Genomic DNA, 15,936 nt, shown 5'->3' with positions numbered 1-15,936 from the left:
AAAAAACACGCCCCCAAATCCCAAAAAGACGGGGCTTAAACGGACAGACGCCCCTCTTCTCCAATGGCTGGCCTCCGTTTAGCAAGCCTGCCAATGGAGAAGAGGGGCGGGTTCAAGCCCCACACTCTAAAACATAAGATCTCGCCGGGGAGACTGCGCAAGCGCAGCCTATGCAGGCCGAGACCTAAAAACTGCACTTTTTTGGTTGTGGTACTTTTTGGAGTTTGGGAGTTATCACAAATGTGTTTGTTACTTTCTAAAAAAAAAAGTTTTTTTCCTGTCTATGGTTGTAACTTGTTTGGATTCCCAACTTGTACATGGCTAACATTATCAGTCGCATTAGACCACAAGTTGGCATGTAAAGTCATCATTAATGAACACTGCAAAGTAAATAAAGTGAGTAAACTGTGACCTACCGAACAGTTTTTTTTAAGTGAGGCATTATATTATTTTAAGACATCGCAGTAAGTGGAGCACAGCTTAACCTTTTGTAATAGATGTGCAGTTATTGGTCACTGTACCTAAGTTACATGAAATAGGAGACAGCCTTTATGGGTGGCTAAATAAATGTTGCAAATGTTTATTACGTTTTATCATCTTTGACTGCAAGTTTTGGGTCCGTGAGTAAATTGGCTTAAATGGGTACGGCACTTGTTGGAAGGCACATATCTGAGCAAAGATGACAAATGTGCCTTCCGTCATGTTTAACATTCAAAGCTACGGTAGCCTTCCATCATGTTTAACATTCAAAGCTACTGTAATTATGCGCTCCTGTGCCTTCCCTGTTGCTTCTGGCCTTCGCCTTCCGTATTGTTTCACCCGTGTTATGCTTCATTTTCCTCCTTCGCTTTGCTTCTCGCCAGGAGTCCTCTGTGTTTCTACTGACTGAAAAATATGTTTTTGTGCTACATTTATTAATTTCTATTCCAGCTCATATGGGGAAATAAAAAAAATCCATTGCTAGACTTTTTGGCTTTACGAATGCTTGTTACTCTCTGCGAGTGAATACTGATTCGTTTTGAGAGCTGTTGCCAAGTTTTGAAGAGTAGTTTCAGTTTTATATTTTTTGGTTTTGACTCCTTGGGACCTTTATCCAGGCATCACTTAAGTAGACATTTCTCTTGAAATTGTAGAACAAACTTGCAGAGATAAACTGAGTTTGGTTGGTTTATAAAGCACTCCATATAAGGCCGGTTGGCTGGCATTCTCACCAGCCTTCCTTGCGCGGAGTGCTTTGAGTTGGCCATTACATGGTGCAAAAAAAAAAACGGCAAGATACCTGTGTGATCAACTCAGCCTTTTATCTTCTGATGTCAATAAAACATATACTAATTAATAAAGCTTACACTTGCTATCGGTGCAAATAGTTAATTCAATTTGGTTTATCTGTTTTCTAAATAATATCTGTTATTATTTTATAAAAATGTGCCCTGGTCAGCGGTGCAGCAAACTATTGAAGCTATAATTTTCTGGGGGTTGAATGGTGTAGTGGGTAGTGTAAAAGAATGTGTATTTTAGATAAGTGGCTGGTGAGGTTGGTATGCATTTTGTGGATTTTGAGAAGCTGGTGACGTGTGTAGACAGCAGTCAAATTAATTAAGATGCAAGACTGAAAATTGCTTCCAAAATGATAATTTATGTATTCGCATAGGGGTGTAGCCGAACATAGTCAAGAGAGGAGATGTTCATGAGATTTTTAGATAGCACCTTGCACAGTCACTTGCCCCAGGGGAATTTCAGTGGCTGGGGATAGCCTTGATGTGGGAAAGTGACATTAACACTGAGTTGGGTCTATTAAAAAATGCAACAGAGAACATGATTTGGTGTTGTCTGAAAAAACATAGCTCGAGATCATAGCATATAGGTTTGCTAAATGGACAGAGGAAAGCGGCCCAGTATGGAGCCTTGAGGGATCCACTCTTCTAGTGTGGTAGGAAATAAGTTGGAAGAACGTCTTGGTCCTGATTAGTTTTTGGCAGTAAGCTACAGAGATTGGTCTGCAGAATTACTGTGGCCCAATCTTAACAAGAGAATTCCACTGTCGACTATAACAATGTTGGATGAGATAAAGGAGAGTGTAGGACAGATGGTCCACGGATCAATGTCAATAAATATTGTATTGTGTATAATTTGCAGAGTGTAAAGTTGTGGGTTCGATCTTGCTGCACTGATCAGTATATCACTTACAAGGAGACCAGCAGCCTGAACCCGCACAATTTTTTTTAGCAAAGCATTAAACATAGGTAATCATTAAAACTATCATTTTTGAAGTCCTTTAAACTTGTCATTTTTTTAGATCTTCCTTTCCCTTTTTGATGGTCGTACTTGTTTAATGTAGATTTGTCGGTTCAAGGTGAATATTGGACAAAATGTTGCAACAGCTGGATACTGTATCTGAAAGAGACACGTTAGTGATAGCTTCCTTACCTTAGAATATCCCCAGGCGTCAGACTGGATCCGGAAAGTTTTTTCGTCAGCAGTACACCTGTACATCGGAAGGTGGCGTCGTGCGGCTCCACTTCCGTCGTATGCGCCGAGATGACGTCACGGAGACTACTTAGGCGCCACCCATGCGCGCTGACGTCAGTTCTTTCTTTTTCCGCGCCAGCAAGTGCAGATCCGGTTAGAGCTCGTACCTTAGTCACTTTTTGACTAACTGTTTGAGACTTTTGTCTCCACTTTTTTGAATCTTTGACTCCTGGTGCCACGTAGGGATGCCTAGGTTTAAATCCTGTGGGGCCGGTCATCGTACGATGTCGGTGGCCGACCCCCATGGCGTCTGTCTCTATTGTCTAGAGCGCGACCAAGTCTCCCGGTCATGTTCGGACTGTCTGGCCATGGCTCCGAAGGCCTTGCGGGAAAAGTCCCATAAGTTGCTGGAGGCCCGGCAGTCATCTCCGTGCCGTTCGAGGTCCAGGGGTCGATCGAGGGGTCGATCGAGGGACCGACCTCGGAGCCATCATCATCGCTCCTCTGGGCCGAAGTCTTCACACTCGGAATCGGGTAGGAGATGTCATAAAAAGAAGTTGAAAAAGTGCTTACCCTCTCCGACGTTCCTCCATTGGTCTCCGGATGCGGACGAGGGGGCTGGGTCCATTGGAGCCTGTGAGTCCCGCAGCCTACCCAACTTATCCGGGTCAGTCGGCGACTCTGGCCCAGGTGCAAGATTTTCTTGCTGCCATGGACCGCCTTTTCAGGCCTTGGGCTTCCACCGGCGCGCCTTCAGGCCCCGCGATCCCAGCTGAGGGCCCTCCCTTGCTGCCGGCGGCTCCAGCCCCAACGCCACAATGGGTTCAGTTTGTTCCGCCTCCGCCCTTGCCTGGGTTTCCGGACAATTTTGCTCCGGGTTGGGACCCTAATTGGGATATGGAGCCGATCGGCGCCGTTCCCGCGGCCATGGAGGAGGGCGCCACATACACTGTGGTGCTCCGTAGAGCAGCTGAGGCCCTTGACCTTGACCTGCCTACAAAACTAACCTCATCACTGAAGTCCTTCAGACGGCGGCAAGCCCTATGGAGCCCCTGCTGCCGTTCAATGAGGCGTTAACTGATGTGTTGATGGGCACCTGGTCTAGACCAGCCATGGGGTTCCTGTGGATGAGAACGTTGCCAGGCGTCATCACTCGGCCCCGGGTGACCCTGCCTTTTTAACAACCCACCCAACTCCAGAGAGCCTGGTCACCCAAGCCTCCTTTTCCCAAAGTCCATTTCCTACCGCCCCGCCGGATAAGAAAGTTTTCCTCTGCCAGCTTAGGGCTGCGGTCGGTGAACACCGCATGGCTTATGGGCCACTACTCTCACGCTCTGCTGGCCACGGTTGCGCAGATGCTGCCTTAGTGTCCGGAGGAAGTTCGGACAGTGCTTTCCCAAGCTGTTGCTGAGGAGAAAAATGCAGCAAAGTTTGCCATTCGGTGTGGACTAGACACCGCAGACTCACTGGGTAGGGCGATTTCCACGACAGTGGCCCTCCGTCGCCACGCCTGGTTGCGGTCCACTGGGTTTCAATGGGATGTTCAGAGTTCTCTTATGTACATGCCTTTTGATGGTACCTGCCTGTTTGGCGATAAGGCAGACAGTGCGCTGGAGCGTTTTAAGGACTCCTGGGCTACGGCCAAGTCCTGGGGTCTCTCCACCAAGCGCCCGGCCACATCTGCTTTTTGTTCCTTTCGTGGCCACGTAAGGGGCTCTCCGATACGTTCATTCAGCCAGAAGCCAGCGCAGAACCAGCATCAGCGCGGCTTGGTACCTGCCGCGGTGGGACAGGGGTCAGCGTGCGGGTCAGTCCACCTCTGCTCCTGCACCATCCGCCTCAAAGCCTTCCTAGTCCGAGCTTTGGGGTGCACCCCATGCTGGTGGGCAGCAGGATTGGCCCTCACCTCCCCCACTGGCGTTCTGTCACCTCGTACAGGTGGGTGCTGCAAATCGTCCGAAGGGGCTACTCCTTCCCCTTTGAGACTGCCCCTCCAGCCATCCCATCTCGGTTCCACTGCATGTCGGGGGAACACTTTGCGCTTCTCCAACAGGAAGTCGCGGCCTTCTTGGCCTTGGGGGCCTTGGAGCGCATTCCTGGGCCAGAAGTAGGGTGTGGTTGTTATTCCCACTACTTTCTGGTCCACAAGAAGGAGAAAGGGGGCCTGCACCTCATCTTGGACCTCAGGGAAGCCAATCACTTCCTTCGGAAGGAGAAGTTCAAGATGTTGACTCTGGCTCCGGTCTTGGCTGCCCTCGACCCTGGAGACTGGATGTTGGCGTTGGACTTGCAGGACGCATATTTTCATATCCCCGTCCTGCCAGCCCACCACCGTTACCTGCTGTTCACGGTAGGCCAAGAGCACTTTTAGTTTGCTGTGCTCCCCTTTGGTCTCACCAGTGCCCTCTCTGGTGTTCACGAAATTGGTGTTGGTGGTCGCAGCTCATCTGCGCAGATCAGGGGTTCCAGTCTTACGCTATCTTGACGACCGGTTGTTGAAGGTGGGCTCACCCCAGGCAGTCGTCTCCCACCTCCAGACTACGGCCGACCTCCTGCATTTGCTGGGGTTCTCCATCAACATGCTGAAGTCACACCTGAGTCCCTCTCAGAAGCTCCCCTTCATCGGAGCGGTTCTGGATTCGACAGAGTTTCGGGTTTATCCTCCAGAGCAGCGAGTCCAGGATATTCAGGCTTTGATTTCGATCTTTCAGCCTCTATCCCGGGTTTCAGTCAGGATGACCCTCCGGCTCCTAGGCCTCATGGCCTCCTGCATCCTGCTAGTGCAACATGCCAGATGGTATGTGCGGGCTCTGCAGTGGGACCTGAAGTTCCAGTGGGCACAGCATCAGGGCAACCTGTCCGATCATGTCCAGATCTCGGAGGGCACTTCACGACAATTGCAGTGGTGGCTCACGAATCGTGATTGGGTCAATGGCAGATCCCTCTCCCTTCCCCAACCGGAGCACACAGTGGTGACGGTCCCTCCTGGGATGGGGCGGCCACTTGGGAGAGGCGGAGATCAGAGGCCTCTGGTCTCCTGCAGAGTCCCGGGTCCATATCAATCTTTTGGAGCTTCGGGCGATCCGACTTGCACTGAAGGCATTCCTTCGCTCTGTCCTAGGAAGTGTAGTGCAGGTGTTCACGGACAACACCACCGCCATGTGGTATTGCAACAAACAGGGGGGGTGGGGTCATCGACCCTATGTCAGGAGGCTCTGCGCCTCGGACATGGCTGGAACATCAAGGCATTACCTTGATGGTTCAACACCTGGCAGGTTCTCTGAACGCCAGGACAGACTAAGTCAGCCGCCGGTGCATGACGGATCCAGAATGGCGTCCTAACTCGAACGTGGCGCACGGTCTCTTTCTGCAGCGGGGAGAGCCTTGGTTAGATTTATTTGCCACCGAAGAGAATGCACAATGTCATCAGTTCTGCGCATTGGAATTTCCAAGGCGGCACTCGCTCGGCGACGCTTTTCGTCGCAAGTGGAGCTGCGGTCTGTTATACTGCCTATACCACTTCTGCCCAGAGTGCTGAAGAAGATTCGGTGCGAATCATTGTGGCTCCGGATTGGGCATGAAGATACTGGTATCCTGAGCTACTCAGCATGGCGATCGATTCCCCCTATCCGACTGCCTCTTCAGCAGGATCTTCTGTCGCAGCAGCAGGGGACAGTCCTCCACCTGAACCTGTCCAGCCTCCACCTCCATGCGTGGAGATTGAGCGGCAACAGTTGACAGCTTTTGATCTTCCTCCCGAAGTCTGTGATGTCATTCTGGCAGCCAGGTGTCCCTCCACTCAGACTGTATTCACCTGCAGGTGGAACAAATTTGTGACATGGTGCACAGCAAAGGCTGTGAATCCCCTTTCTGCCCCTCTTTCCGAGGTCCTTCTGTTCCTTCTCTCTTTGGCCCAGGAGGGCTATGCTCTGGGCACTATCAAAGGTTATCTTTTGGCCATCTCCGCCTTTCTACGGCTTCCAGATCAGCCTTCTCTTTTTAAGTCCCCAGTTGTTCCTCAAAGGCATTACACACACGTTTCTTCCTGTGCCTTTCATAATGCCTCAATGGGACTTAAATCTTGTTTTGCCTTATCTGATGTGCGCTCCCTTTGAGCCCCTTCATAACTGTCCCTTACGTCTCCTCACTCTAAAGATGGCTTTCATCGTAGCTATCCCCTCTGCCAGAAGAGTGAGTGAACTCCAGGCTCTTTCTTCTAAACCTCCTTTTCTTTCTGTTCATCCGGACATGGTGGTTTTGAGGACTCGTCCTTCTTTCTTGCCAAAGGTTGTCATGCCCTTCCACATCAGGCAGACCATCACTTTGCCCACCTTCTTTCCGCCTCCGCATCCTTCAAAAGAAGAAGAGCGGCTCCACCGTCTCGACCCAAAATGTGCGCTCTCGTTCTACCTGAAGCGCACGCAACAGTTCCGGGTGGATGACCAACTTTTTGTTGGCTACGTGGGCGCCAAAAAATGTCGGGCAGTGCACAAACGAACCATCTCTCGATGGGTCGTTCTGTGCATCAATGCATGTTACTCGTTACCTAAGAAGGAGCCTCTTGTGGGGCAGCGTGCCCATTCTACCAGGGCAATGGCTGCCACTACTGCCTTGGGACGCGGCGTTCCCTTGAAGGACATTTGTCAGGCATCTACGTGGGCCTCGCTGCACACATTTACCAAGCATTATTGCCTTGACAGTCAAGTCCGGAGAGACGGCTTCTTTGGCCGTTCGGTTCTCCGTGACTTTCTGGTGTAATCTTGATCGCAGACCCACCACCGGGGTTGGAATTGCTGGGGTATCTATTCTAAGGTAAGGAATCTATCACTAACGTGTCACTTTCAGATGCACAAGTTACTACGTGTGTAACGATATATCTGTAAGAGACATTAGTTAGTGACAGATTCCTTACCTCCCCACCCATCCTCCCTGTTCTGCGAACTGATTTCTAGGGTTAAGGTCATCCCTTTCAAGACCCTAGTTTCACTGCACCAGTGGTCAGTTTCTTGCATGGCTCTGCGTTCCTGGCGCGGAAAGTCGAGTACAGAACTGACGTCAGTGACCATGGGTGGCTCCTAAGTAGTCTCCGTGACATCATCCCGGTGCCTACGACTCCAGCGACGGACGCGGAGCCGCACAACGCCACCTTCTGACGCGCAGGGGTACTGCTGACGAAAAATCTTTCCAGATCCAGTCTGAGGCCTGGGGATATTCTGGGGTAAGGAATCTATCACTAACTAATGTCTCTTACAGATCTATCGTTACACAAGTAGTAACTTGTGCATCTCTCTCAAGGGAGCTCAGCCTAGCAGAATCTACAGGATCATATCTTTACCAAAGGCAAAGGATTGCTAGTGGGTGCTGTAGACGATGGTGGATGTGTAGCCCATCTAGATCTGAAACCTTATAAAACTATTTTCTTTGACCCATACAAAATTCTTAAAAGTTCATCCACTGGTTTTTAGTTTTGTATACATCTGCCATTAATTTGGAGTAAAAGCATCCGTTATGAAGAGTATTTCCCAAATTGATTTGCAAACTGTGACTTTCTGTAGTGGATTTAAAATGGGGAAGTTGTTTTCTCGTCCGTGAAACCTTTAGCTTTCTGAGCATCAGTGAAAATCCTTTACAGTGCCTCACAAATCACTTCTGGCTTTTATTCATTAGTAGCATCAAAGGCAGGTCAGATGGTAATTGTGCCTACTATGCCACGCCTTCCCTTGAATGTTGGATAATCAGAACACTTTATTTTTATGAAATGTTATAGCTAAAAAATTCCGACTTTACCAGGGTCAATAAACTGCATTCTTCTACCCATGACAAATATGTTTCTACATGGTTGAACCGTTATTTATTTTCAGACATTTTGTCGATCAAAAACTAAGCCCTTGTTATTCTCTGTGTCTTTGTAGGAACCAGGCAGTATTGTTTGGAGGAAACCCTCGCTATGAAAATGTTCCTCTGATCGGAAGAGGGTCCCCACCCCCTACGGTACGCTGGGCCTCTGAGGCCAAGTCTGTTCTATAGGACTTACTCTGTTTTGTTCTAAACCTAAATTCACATTTTTGTATACATTTTCACTTCTCTGTGAGGAGGCCACGCCTACTTCTGGAAACCGATATAAATATTTTTGCTACCAGTGTACATAACAGAACTTCACATGAGGGACAGACTGCATAATATGTTGTCACATCCAGTGTGGCCAAATTAAAGTGGGTGCCATCACTGTGTCTTGTTTTTTATTGGCCAATCCGAAGTTTGCTTTCAAACACCAGAAACAGTTTTTCGCAGTTTGTCGAGTTGCGAAATTATTTGCAAAAGAGCTACAATCCCATTAGAGCAAGTAACAAATATGCAGGACAGTTCTGAACCGCTAATGCCTCACCAAATGTAAAAGTGGTGCAAAAATCAGTTTTGTACTTCTTTAGATGGTGCATGACGTTGATGAATCCTCCCATCAAAATATGAATTCTGACTTTGGCTGGTAATGAATCATTATTCAGTAAAGATTGTACATTAAAGAGAGGATCATATTAAGGGTGGGGGGGGCTTTGAAACACCTAATATTTTTATTGAATCAAATGTGTTCAAAACTGCATTTTTCTGGCTCTAGGGCGACCCTATTTTTACTTTGGAATGCCCCCATCAATTATTTTTCTACATTTCTAAGTGATTTTTTTTTAAACTCTGTTTTAGAGTTCCATTGCTTACATTCGTAGCTGTGAAAAGAATTTGCATATTAAAATATCTTCTGGTGCACATAGAATTCCATTTTGAACACTCTCCTATAAATTTCCATACTGTAATGGTACCCCAGTAACCTCACGGCCCTCCTATTTTTATATAATTACTATCCAAGCCTACAAAACATTTAAAATACTTCAAACTGAACTTTAAAATGAAAATAGTGCTTTATAGACAGACATGGAAAAAGAATCGAAAACAGTAAAATATATCGACCTCTACATTTTAGACACAGAAAATATTTCCAAGTGAACTTCGATGTTCGAATTGACATTTACCAAAACTGAAAAACGAAACAAAATCTGATTTTCCAGCCTTATGGATTTAAACTTTTGTGATACGTGCAGTTTACATTTTAACTTTTGTTTTATTTTGCATCTGCCTTTTTGGAGCTAAGTTCCATAAAATAAGTAAGTTTTGTTTGTTTCTTTCTGTTGTACATTGCTTCATCATCCTGCCCAAATGTCGTACTGCAGCCTCATGTTACGCGTCCATTTTCATTTTTGTTGCTGCATGAAGATCAGTTTTCCTGTCAAACCCTGTCTGTCGAAAAATTGCTACTTGGATCGCAATATTTTAATTCAGATTGCAGAAAAAATTAGGGCATTTGGTGAACTGCGATCATCAAGTGGAGCAGAAGGGAAAGTGAATTAAATTAATTAAGGATGGTCCCATAGGCCCATCTTATTGTCTGCATATCCCCACCATCAAAAAGCTCAAAAACAAATATAGGCCCTAAATAATATCAAAAATACATTGTTGTCCGCTTGTGTATGAATACAATTTGCTGAATTCGGTTAGCCTCCCTTAAATATGGGTTAATTCATAAATCTTTCTACTTCGAAATGTAGCTTCCTCTTTCCACTCATCACTCATAAAACGCGGTTTGGTTCATATCTGACCATGGTCAAGAAAAATAATTGTATTACATAGGCTTCTTCATCCAGTCATCCTGCCCAACGATATGATAATTTGCGAGAAAGTACTATGCATAATCCATGTATTATTAAGTAAAAATATAATTTATATGTCATTTCATTCCATTTGAACTTTCTAACCACTGCTTGTTAAACCCAACCTCACAATGGACATTTTCTTGTTTCTTAAATTTCGTTTTCTCAGTTGCTCTTCCGAAACGTTGTTTGTTGAAACTGATTTTCAGCTCTTTGAAGCAGACACAACTGCATGGGTGCTTTTGAAATAACAGAACTAATTTTCCTCTTTCTCGCCAGTTTTGTTCCCCATTATAAATTACAAATTGTTTATCCTGCCACTTACTTACTCCAATAGATAAATGGTTGTATTAAAGGATGGCCTGAATTTCTTCTTTACCCATCTACACCCACTTCTCAATGGAGTGAACTACCCTTTTCAGTTTAAAGCTGTGGTACTCAAAGTACGGCCTGCCGGCCGCCAGTGGCCCGGCAGGCCTTCATTGGCGGCCCGCGATCCTTGCCGTGCAGTTTCTATGTTTCCAGTGAGGCCAGCTGTAAACACAGAAGATGACCGCAGGAGCATATCTATTGAATACCTATTAAATATGTATTCACTACGTATGCTCCTGCAGCCATCTTCTGTGTTTACTGCCGGCCTCTGTGACGTCACACACGACAGTCGGAAAGCTTCCCAAGAGGCCCTTTAAAAGTCAACTGTAAGCGCTTTCACAGCTGACTTTTAAAGGGCCTTTTGGGAAGCTTCCTGTTTCGTGTTTCCGACGAAGTCCTCTTCTCCCGCAGCAGCTTCATCTTCGAGTCACTATCCCTGAACATTAGATGTAAGCACATTCAGAATTCGGACCATTGCGGCAAGAGACAGCTAGAGACAGGGACAGCTAGAGACAGAGCCCTAAGTTGAGCTGGATGGTCTGAGAAAGAGCAAGTCGCATGTTACTCCATTGCTTATTTTGAAGCAGAGACCAACTGATATCTTGGTGTCAGCTTCTGGCCAGCCTGTCTCTGTTGCCAGAAATATTACTTTTCCTCCAGCGTCTGAAACATGTTAAGTGTGCTGGATGCTTGCATTACCACTGCCCCAACATTGTCCCCTTAAATCACCGCAGCTGCCTTTGCCATTCCACTTCCAGGTGCATCGTCATCTCCCACACAGCTGTTCTGGTTTGTGGTTGTATAGAGATTTGGGACACAATATGGCACAGATGATTATGTCTAGAAACATGTCACTTCCTAATTTTGTCTGGCCTAACTGTGAATGTACTCCTGAGTGGATAATTGACACGTCACTTTCATTTTCCTCCTCTGATGTTCCTCCCTTTGTCATGTGATTGTTGCTGTGTTTGTGCTGGTCTGTCAAGGGATGCCCAGAGGTTGGCTTAGCAGCAGTTAAATGAACGGCTGTTTTTATAGTCCAGGTGCATGAGTTGCAATCTAGCTCTTCTCTACCAGGGATTCCCTGCCATGTATGCATGGTGCACACAGAGAGCACAGATGTGCTATGTTAATGGCGGAAGTGAATGCACAGAGGCACACAGTATAAAGTTAGAAAATATCCCTATGCAAACAAACCACCCACCAGAGTCTTATTGCTTGACTTCTGCAGCATACACTGACAGGGATGTACGTGTGCGTGTCTAAGGGCACAAAACTGCATATATTCACATACAGATATGCTAACCTCCAGGCAGTTGTACCTCAGATATGCAAATACCTCAATGGGCCCCTGCCTAACTTTAGAATATGGTCATGGCAAGCGTATTCAACAAATTTACGAATTATCATATAGTCCTAACTAGCTAGGAACAATTTCAAGGTTTGGGTTTGGTACTTTATTCTACTCTGCCAATGAAAATGGAAATGAGCGGACCAATATGCTCAAAAAAGTCCTGGTGCACAAAGGGAAACCGTGCATGGGAAACATTCAAATATGGAAATACAGAAAGTCACTATAACAATTTGGCTGTGTGTCTAGTATACGCCTAAAAACTTGAGACACATCACTCAGCCTATGTGGGATCAGGATGCTTTGGTATACTGATGGTCGCAGACATCAACATCTTCCTCTGGACCATGGAACCCTTATAAGATTGCAACCTTTTGTTGGATTAGTCACACTCCATGGAATATGCGAATTGTATTCGGTCTTGAGGGGTTGTCTTATCCTTGCAAAGTTAGTCCTTGACATTGGGGACTCATAAGTAACAAAGAAGTCTGAATAGGAAGAGCAGTAGTGGGGCACTAAAAAGACCTCTCCATATCCTTAGGCAACAGTCAGTTGAATGGCAATAGGGCACAGGAAATCCAAAAGCGACATCCAGGGTTCATTGTGATCTTTTCTGCCACTCGAATGCAGACTGCCTTATTTGGAAGACCTAATGACCTCTTTAGATGCTAAACACCTGTAATTTGGACAGTTGTAGCTAGCCTTAATAGCATAGAGGCAGCAAGGCCTTAATAAAAAGCACTACTGCCAACAATCTGAGGCGTCAGATCCACCCATAACAAAGTAACATTGTCTTTTTGGGACGCATCAGTGTGTTTAATCCTTCTAATTTTGGAAGAGTAGAAAAAGCAGCTGATTAAATTGCAAATGTATCCTTACATTGAAATGACTGCATAGTGGTGCCTGGGTTTGAACCACATGGACAGCTTTTAATTATTCTACAGGCACCAGATGGGCATTACACTAGTTAGTGTATGAAGTATTCACAAAACCGGCCCATAGCTCAGAGCCTGTACACTGCCACCAGTAATCACGGAGCAGAAGGCGCTTGGAGAGCAGACTATATTTCTTTCAGATGTACATGTAATTTTTCTTCTTGACTCTTGCTTGAGAATCTTTACTCATTTCCACTTAAACAAGAACTTCAACAATCTCATAATTTGAATAAAGTTATTATCTTGGCTTTTTCTTCAAGAGCTACTTGAAGCTGGTACTCTTAGCTTACTTGGCTCAATCTATTGAACCTTTCTATGTATATCTAGGAGTTTGGTATATTTGCCGTGTTAGTCAAATACCGTTCAAATAATGTGATCCTGAAAAAAGACAAGCAGTTGATATCACACTTGCACGGCCACCGTAGATTGTTTCTTCAGGCTGAAAGATGCACTTGATAAAATGATTTACAAAATAAAAATGTACATTAGGAAGTACCTTTTCTCTCTATAGAGTACCTGTTGGACACTGATTGGCACCAAAACCATATCCTTCTCTGTAAGGCAGTGGTTAAATATTACGCATCAGTTAGCAGAAGCTGTGATTCCCCTCTACCTGCCAAAGGTTTGTGTGGATGAATTCTGAAGACTGCTAAATTTCAAAGAGTTTACTTCTGTCTCAGAAAGCAACATGTATAGTTGAGAAATATATCAATTACATTATTTCCTTTGCCGGGCCGTTGTTCAAACCATCACTTTCTGGTTAAAATTCTGTTCACACAGACACATATTTATAGAGAGATAACATGCAATATTTCAAATTGAAACTCTTTTGAAGAGCACCTATGTTATTTTCTGATGCACCACAGTTTTCTCCCTCTGTGAGAGTAGGCACGTCAGGATGGTACAGTAGCAGCTTATGACAGTTTAGGGTCATATTATAGCCCCACAGTAAATACTTGAAAGAGTGTATGTATGTGAGGCATTTGGAGTCTGGCTACAGCTCTTTGGTACTCTAAGGATTTTCTGTTCAGGGGGCAGCACCCAGACAGCTTTTTAATGTATATAACATTTCAATTTCTTTCTCCTTCTAGTATTCACCCAGCATGAGGGCCAACTACCTTTCTGTTGCTGATGAACAGATACGACATTATGGGACTGACGTTACCGCCTAGAGGCCCAGCACAGGTTCCAGGTCATGATCGGATATGGACTACATCCTGCACAGGTTCGAGAGAATGCCTTCTGTGGAATCCAAACTATGACCTGGGAGTATCTTGCACCACTCCCTGTGTGGATTCTAAAATTCATTCCTGGGCATGATCCTATACAAACACTCTCAGTGCATAAGTAGCCACACTTTGTGCAGGTTCCCTAAAACATCATGTGCAGCTTACGGTCCAAATTCAGCATGAGTTCCAGGCACACTGCGTGAATCCCTTGCTATGGGTTGGGCAGGTTCCAGACTATGCCCTTTATGGACTCCATGGCATACCCTGCACAAGATCTGTGCCACACACTTGCAAGTTCCAGATAGCACCTGATGCAAACTTGTTGCTGTACCAGAGATGGTCCCGACAATATCCTGTGCAGATGTCTGCGACACAGCAGCTTACCCAATGGTGGCCTTCATCATCGCGTGTGTGTGTTTTTATGTCAAAATACAGAGGTCCTGTTGTTGCACCCCAGATGTCATCTAATGATATGCTGTTTTTGCCACAATGGAGTGCGAACATTTGAAGCACCGGTACCTGCTCTGTGGAGACTGTGCTTGTCATGGAAGAAGTGGTGCTGTGTATTAACTTCTGTCTTCCACCAGCGACCTTCTTTATCATTTAGCTGTCACCCTCCACACATTTTAGGACGCAATTTATCATTTTCTACATTCCAAAAGGTGATTTTGGGAGAAGACAAGATACTGTCTATAGCCAAGTTAACGAGGAATGAACAGGAGGGACATTGTGACAAGCCTCTATATTATACTGTATTCTTCAAAAAATAAAAATAAAAACAATTGTACTTAAAACACTATCCCAGTGATTGCAAGAGGCCCTTCTGGAACAGGAGTTTTCTCTCCGGGATGAACAGTCTACAATCTATGGTCTAGCATTATCTACTATGGTCAAAATCTGACCCTGTTCCTCTATGCACCTGTAGTGGATTATGAGGTTGGATTTCAACGCATGGATGTGAGTGAAGGGGTGTGGGGTATCTGCTTTGCCTGCTCTGTCTAGATCTTTTGCACTCCGGCCCACTGCGCCTTCTCCATTTTTGTTTGTTCTCCTTTGGTGCCTCCACAGCGCTGCAAAAGTTCCCCTTGTTTTTACGTCAACTTCATATTTACACTTTGATGCGGCCCCAGGGAGTGCATAAGATGTGTATTATGGCCAATCAAAATAGGGTACTCTTACACAACTCCTCAAATATAATTGCAATTTAATATCTCTGTGAGCACCTTTAGGACTTTTATCTGTCCTTATCTAAGACTGAATGACTCCAGACTCTGCCTTAGCTTTTAATTATTTTCGACCTAAATATTATTTCTCTGAGTCCTTCAGCAGAGCCCCCATTCTGGCAGAACTTCCCCAGAAACCTCAAGTTGTGACATTGCAGGCACATTGAATTTGATCTGTTAATATTGAAAATTGTCACATAACGTGAAAAAAGATATTCCTCTTATACAAAGTCAAGAATTACAGGTTTCTCTTGATAGAAAAATGAGGCATAGTCAGTAAAGTGAAAGGATGAATAAACTTATTTAAAAGCAAATAATAGGTAACTACCTAATAACCTTTGCTATGCTCATGTATATTTTAATTGACAGCCTTCAGGATCACAACAGATACCGTCCTCCGCCTTAAAGTAGGAAATATTTACCAAAATACTATCTTAGTCTTCAACACACAAGACACAACCCCGTTCAGCACTTGAATCGGCCCCGAAAGGAGCAAGATTTATTGTCCAATGCTGACTGACACACAGGCTGGTTTGTGCCTTTCCTTCCACCACAAGAAAGCATTGGTCTCGTCTTCTATGATTTGATCCCAGCACTAACCCTCCTTCACAGGTGATTCGTGGTTCTTTGAGTACGACCAAGTTAGCTTGTTTAGGGCTC

The 15,936-nt window shown here is 45.4% G+C and overlaps 1 protein-coding gene across 1 annotated transcript in view; it reads left to right on the top strand.

Annotated features, from left to right (window-relative positions):
• Positions 1 to 14,847, top strand: part of TTYH2 (tweety family member 2) — a 423,103-nt gene extending 408,256 nt beyond the window's left edge. The window contains exons 13-14 of the mRNA XM_078654259.1: positions 8,382 to 8,460; positions 13,916 to 14,847. Of these exons, the coding sequence (XP_078510385.1) occupies positions 8,382 to 8,460; positions 13,916 to 13,996 (160 nt within the window). The 3' untranslated portion in view covers positions 13,997 to 14,847. The remainder of the gene's footprint in view (positions 1 to 8,381; positions 8,461 to 13,915) is intronic.
• The last annotated feature ends 1,089 nt before the right edge of the window (positions 14,848 to 15,936 follow it).

This window comes from Lissotriton helveticus, chromosome 7 (assembly GCF_964261635.1).
Source record: "Lissotriton helveticus chromosome 7, aLisHel1.1, whole genome shotgun sequence".
Lineage (NCBI taxonomy): Eukaryota > Metazoa > Chordata > Amphibia > Caudata > Salamandridae > Lissotriton > Lissotriton helveticus.
Note: the sequence above shows the minus strand (reverse complement) of the source record. Positions and strands in the feature narration are given on the sequence as shown.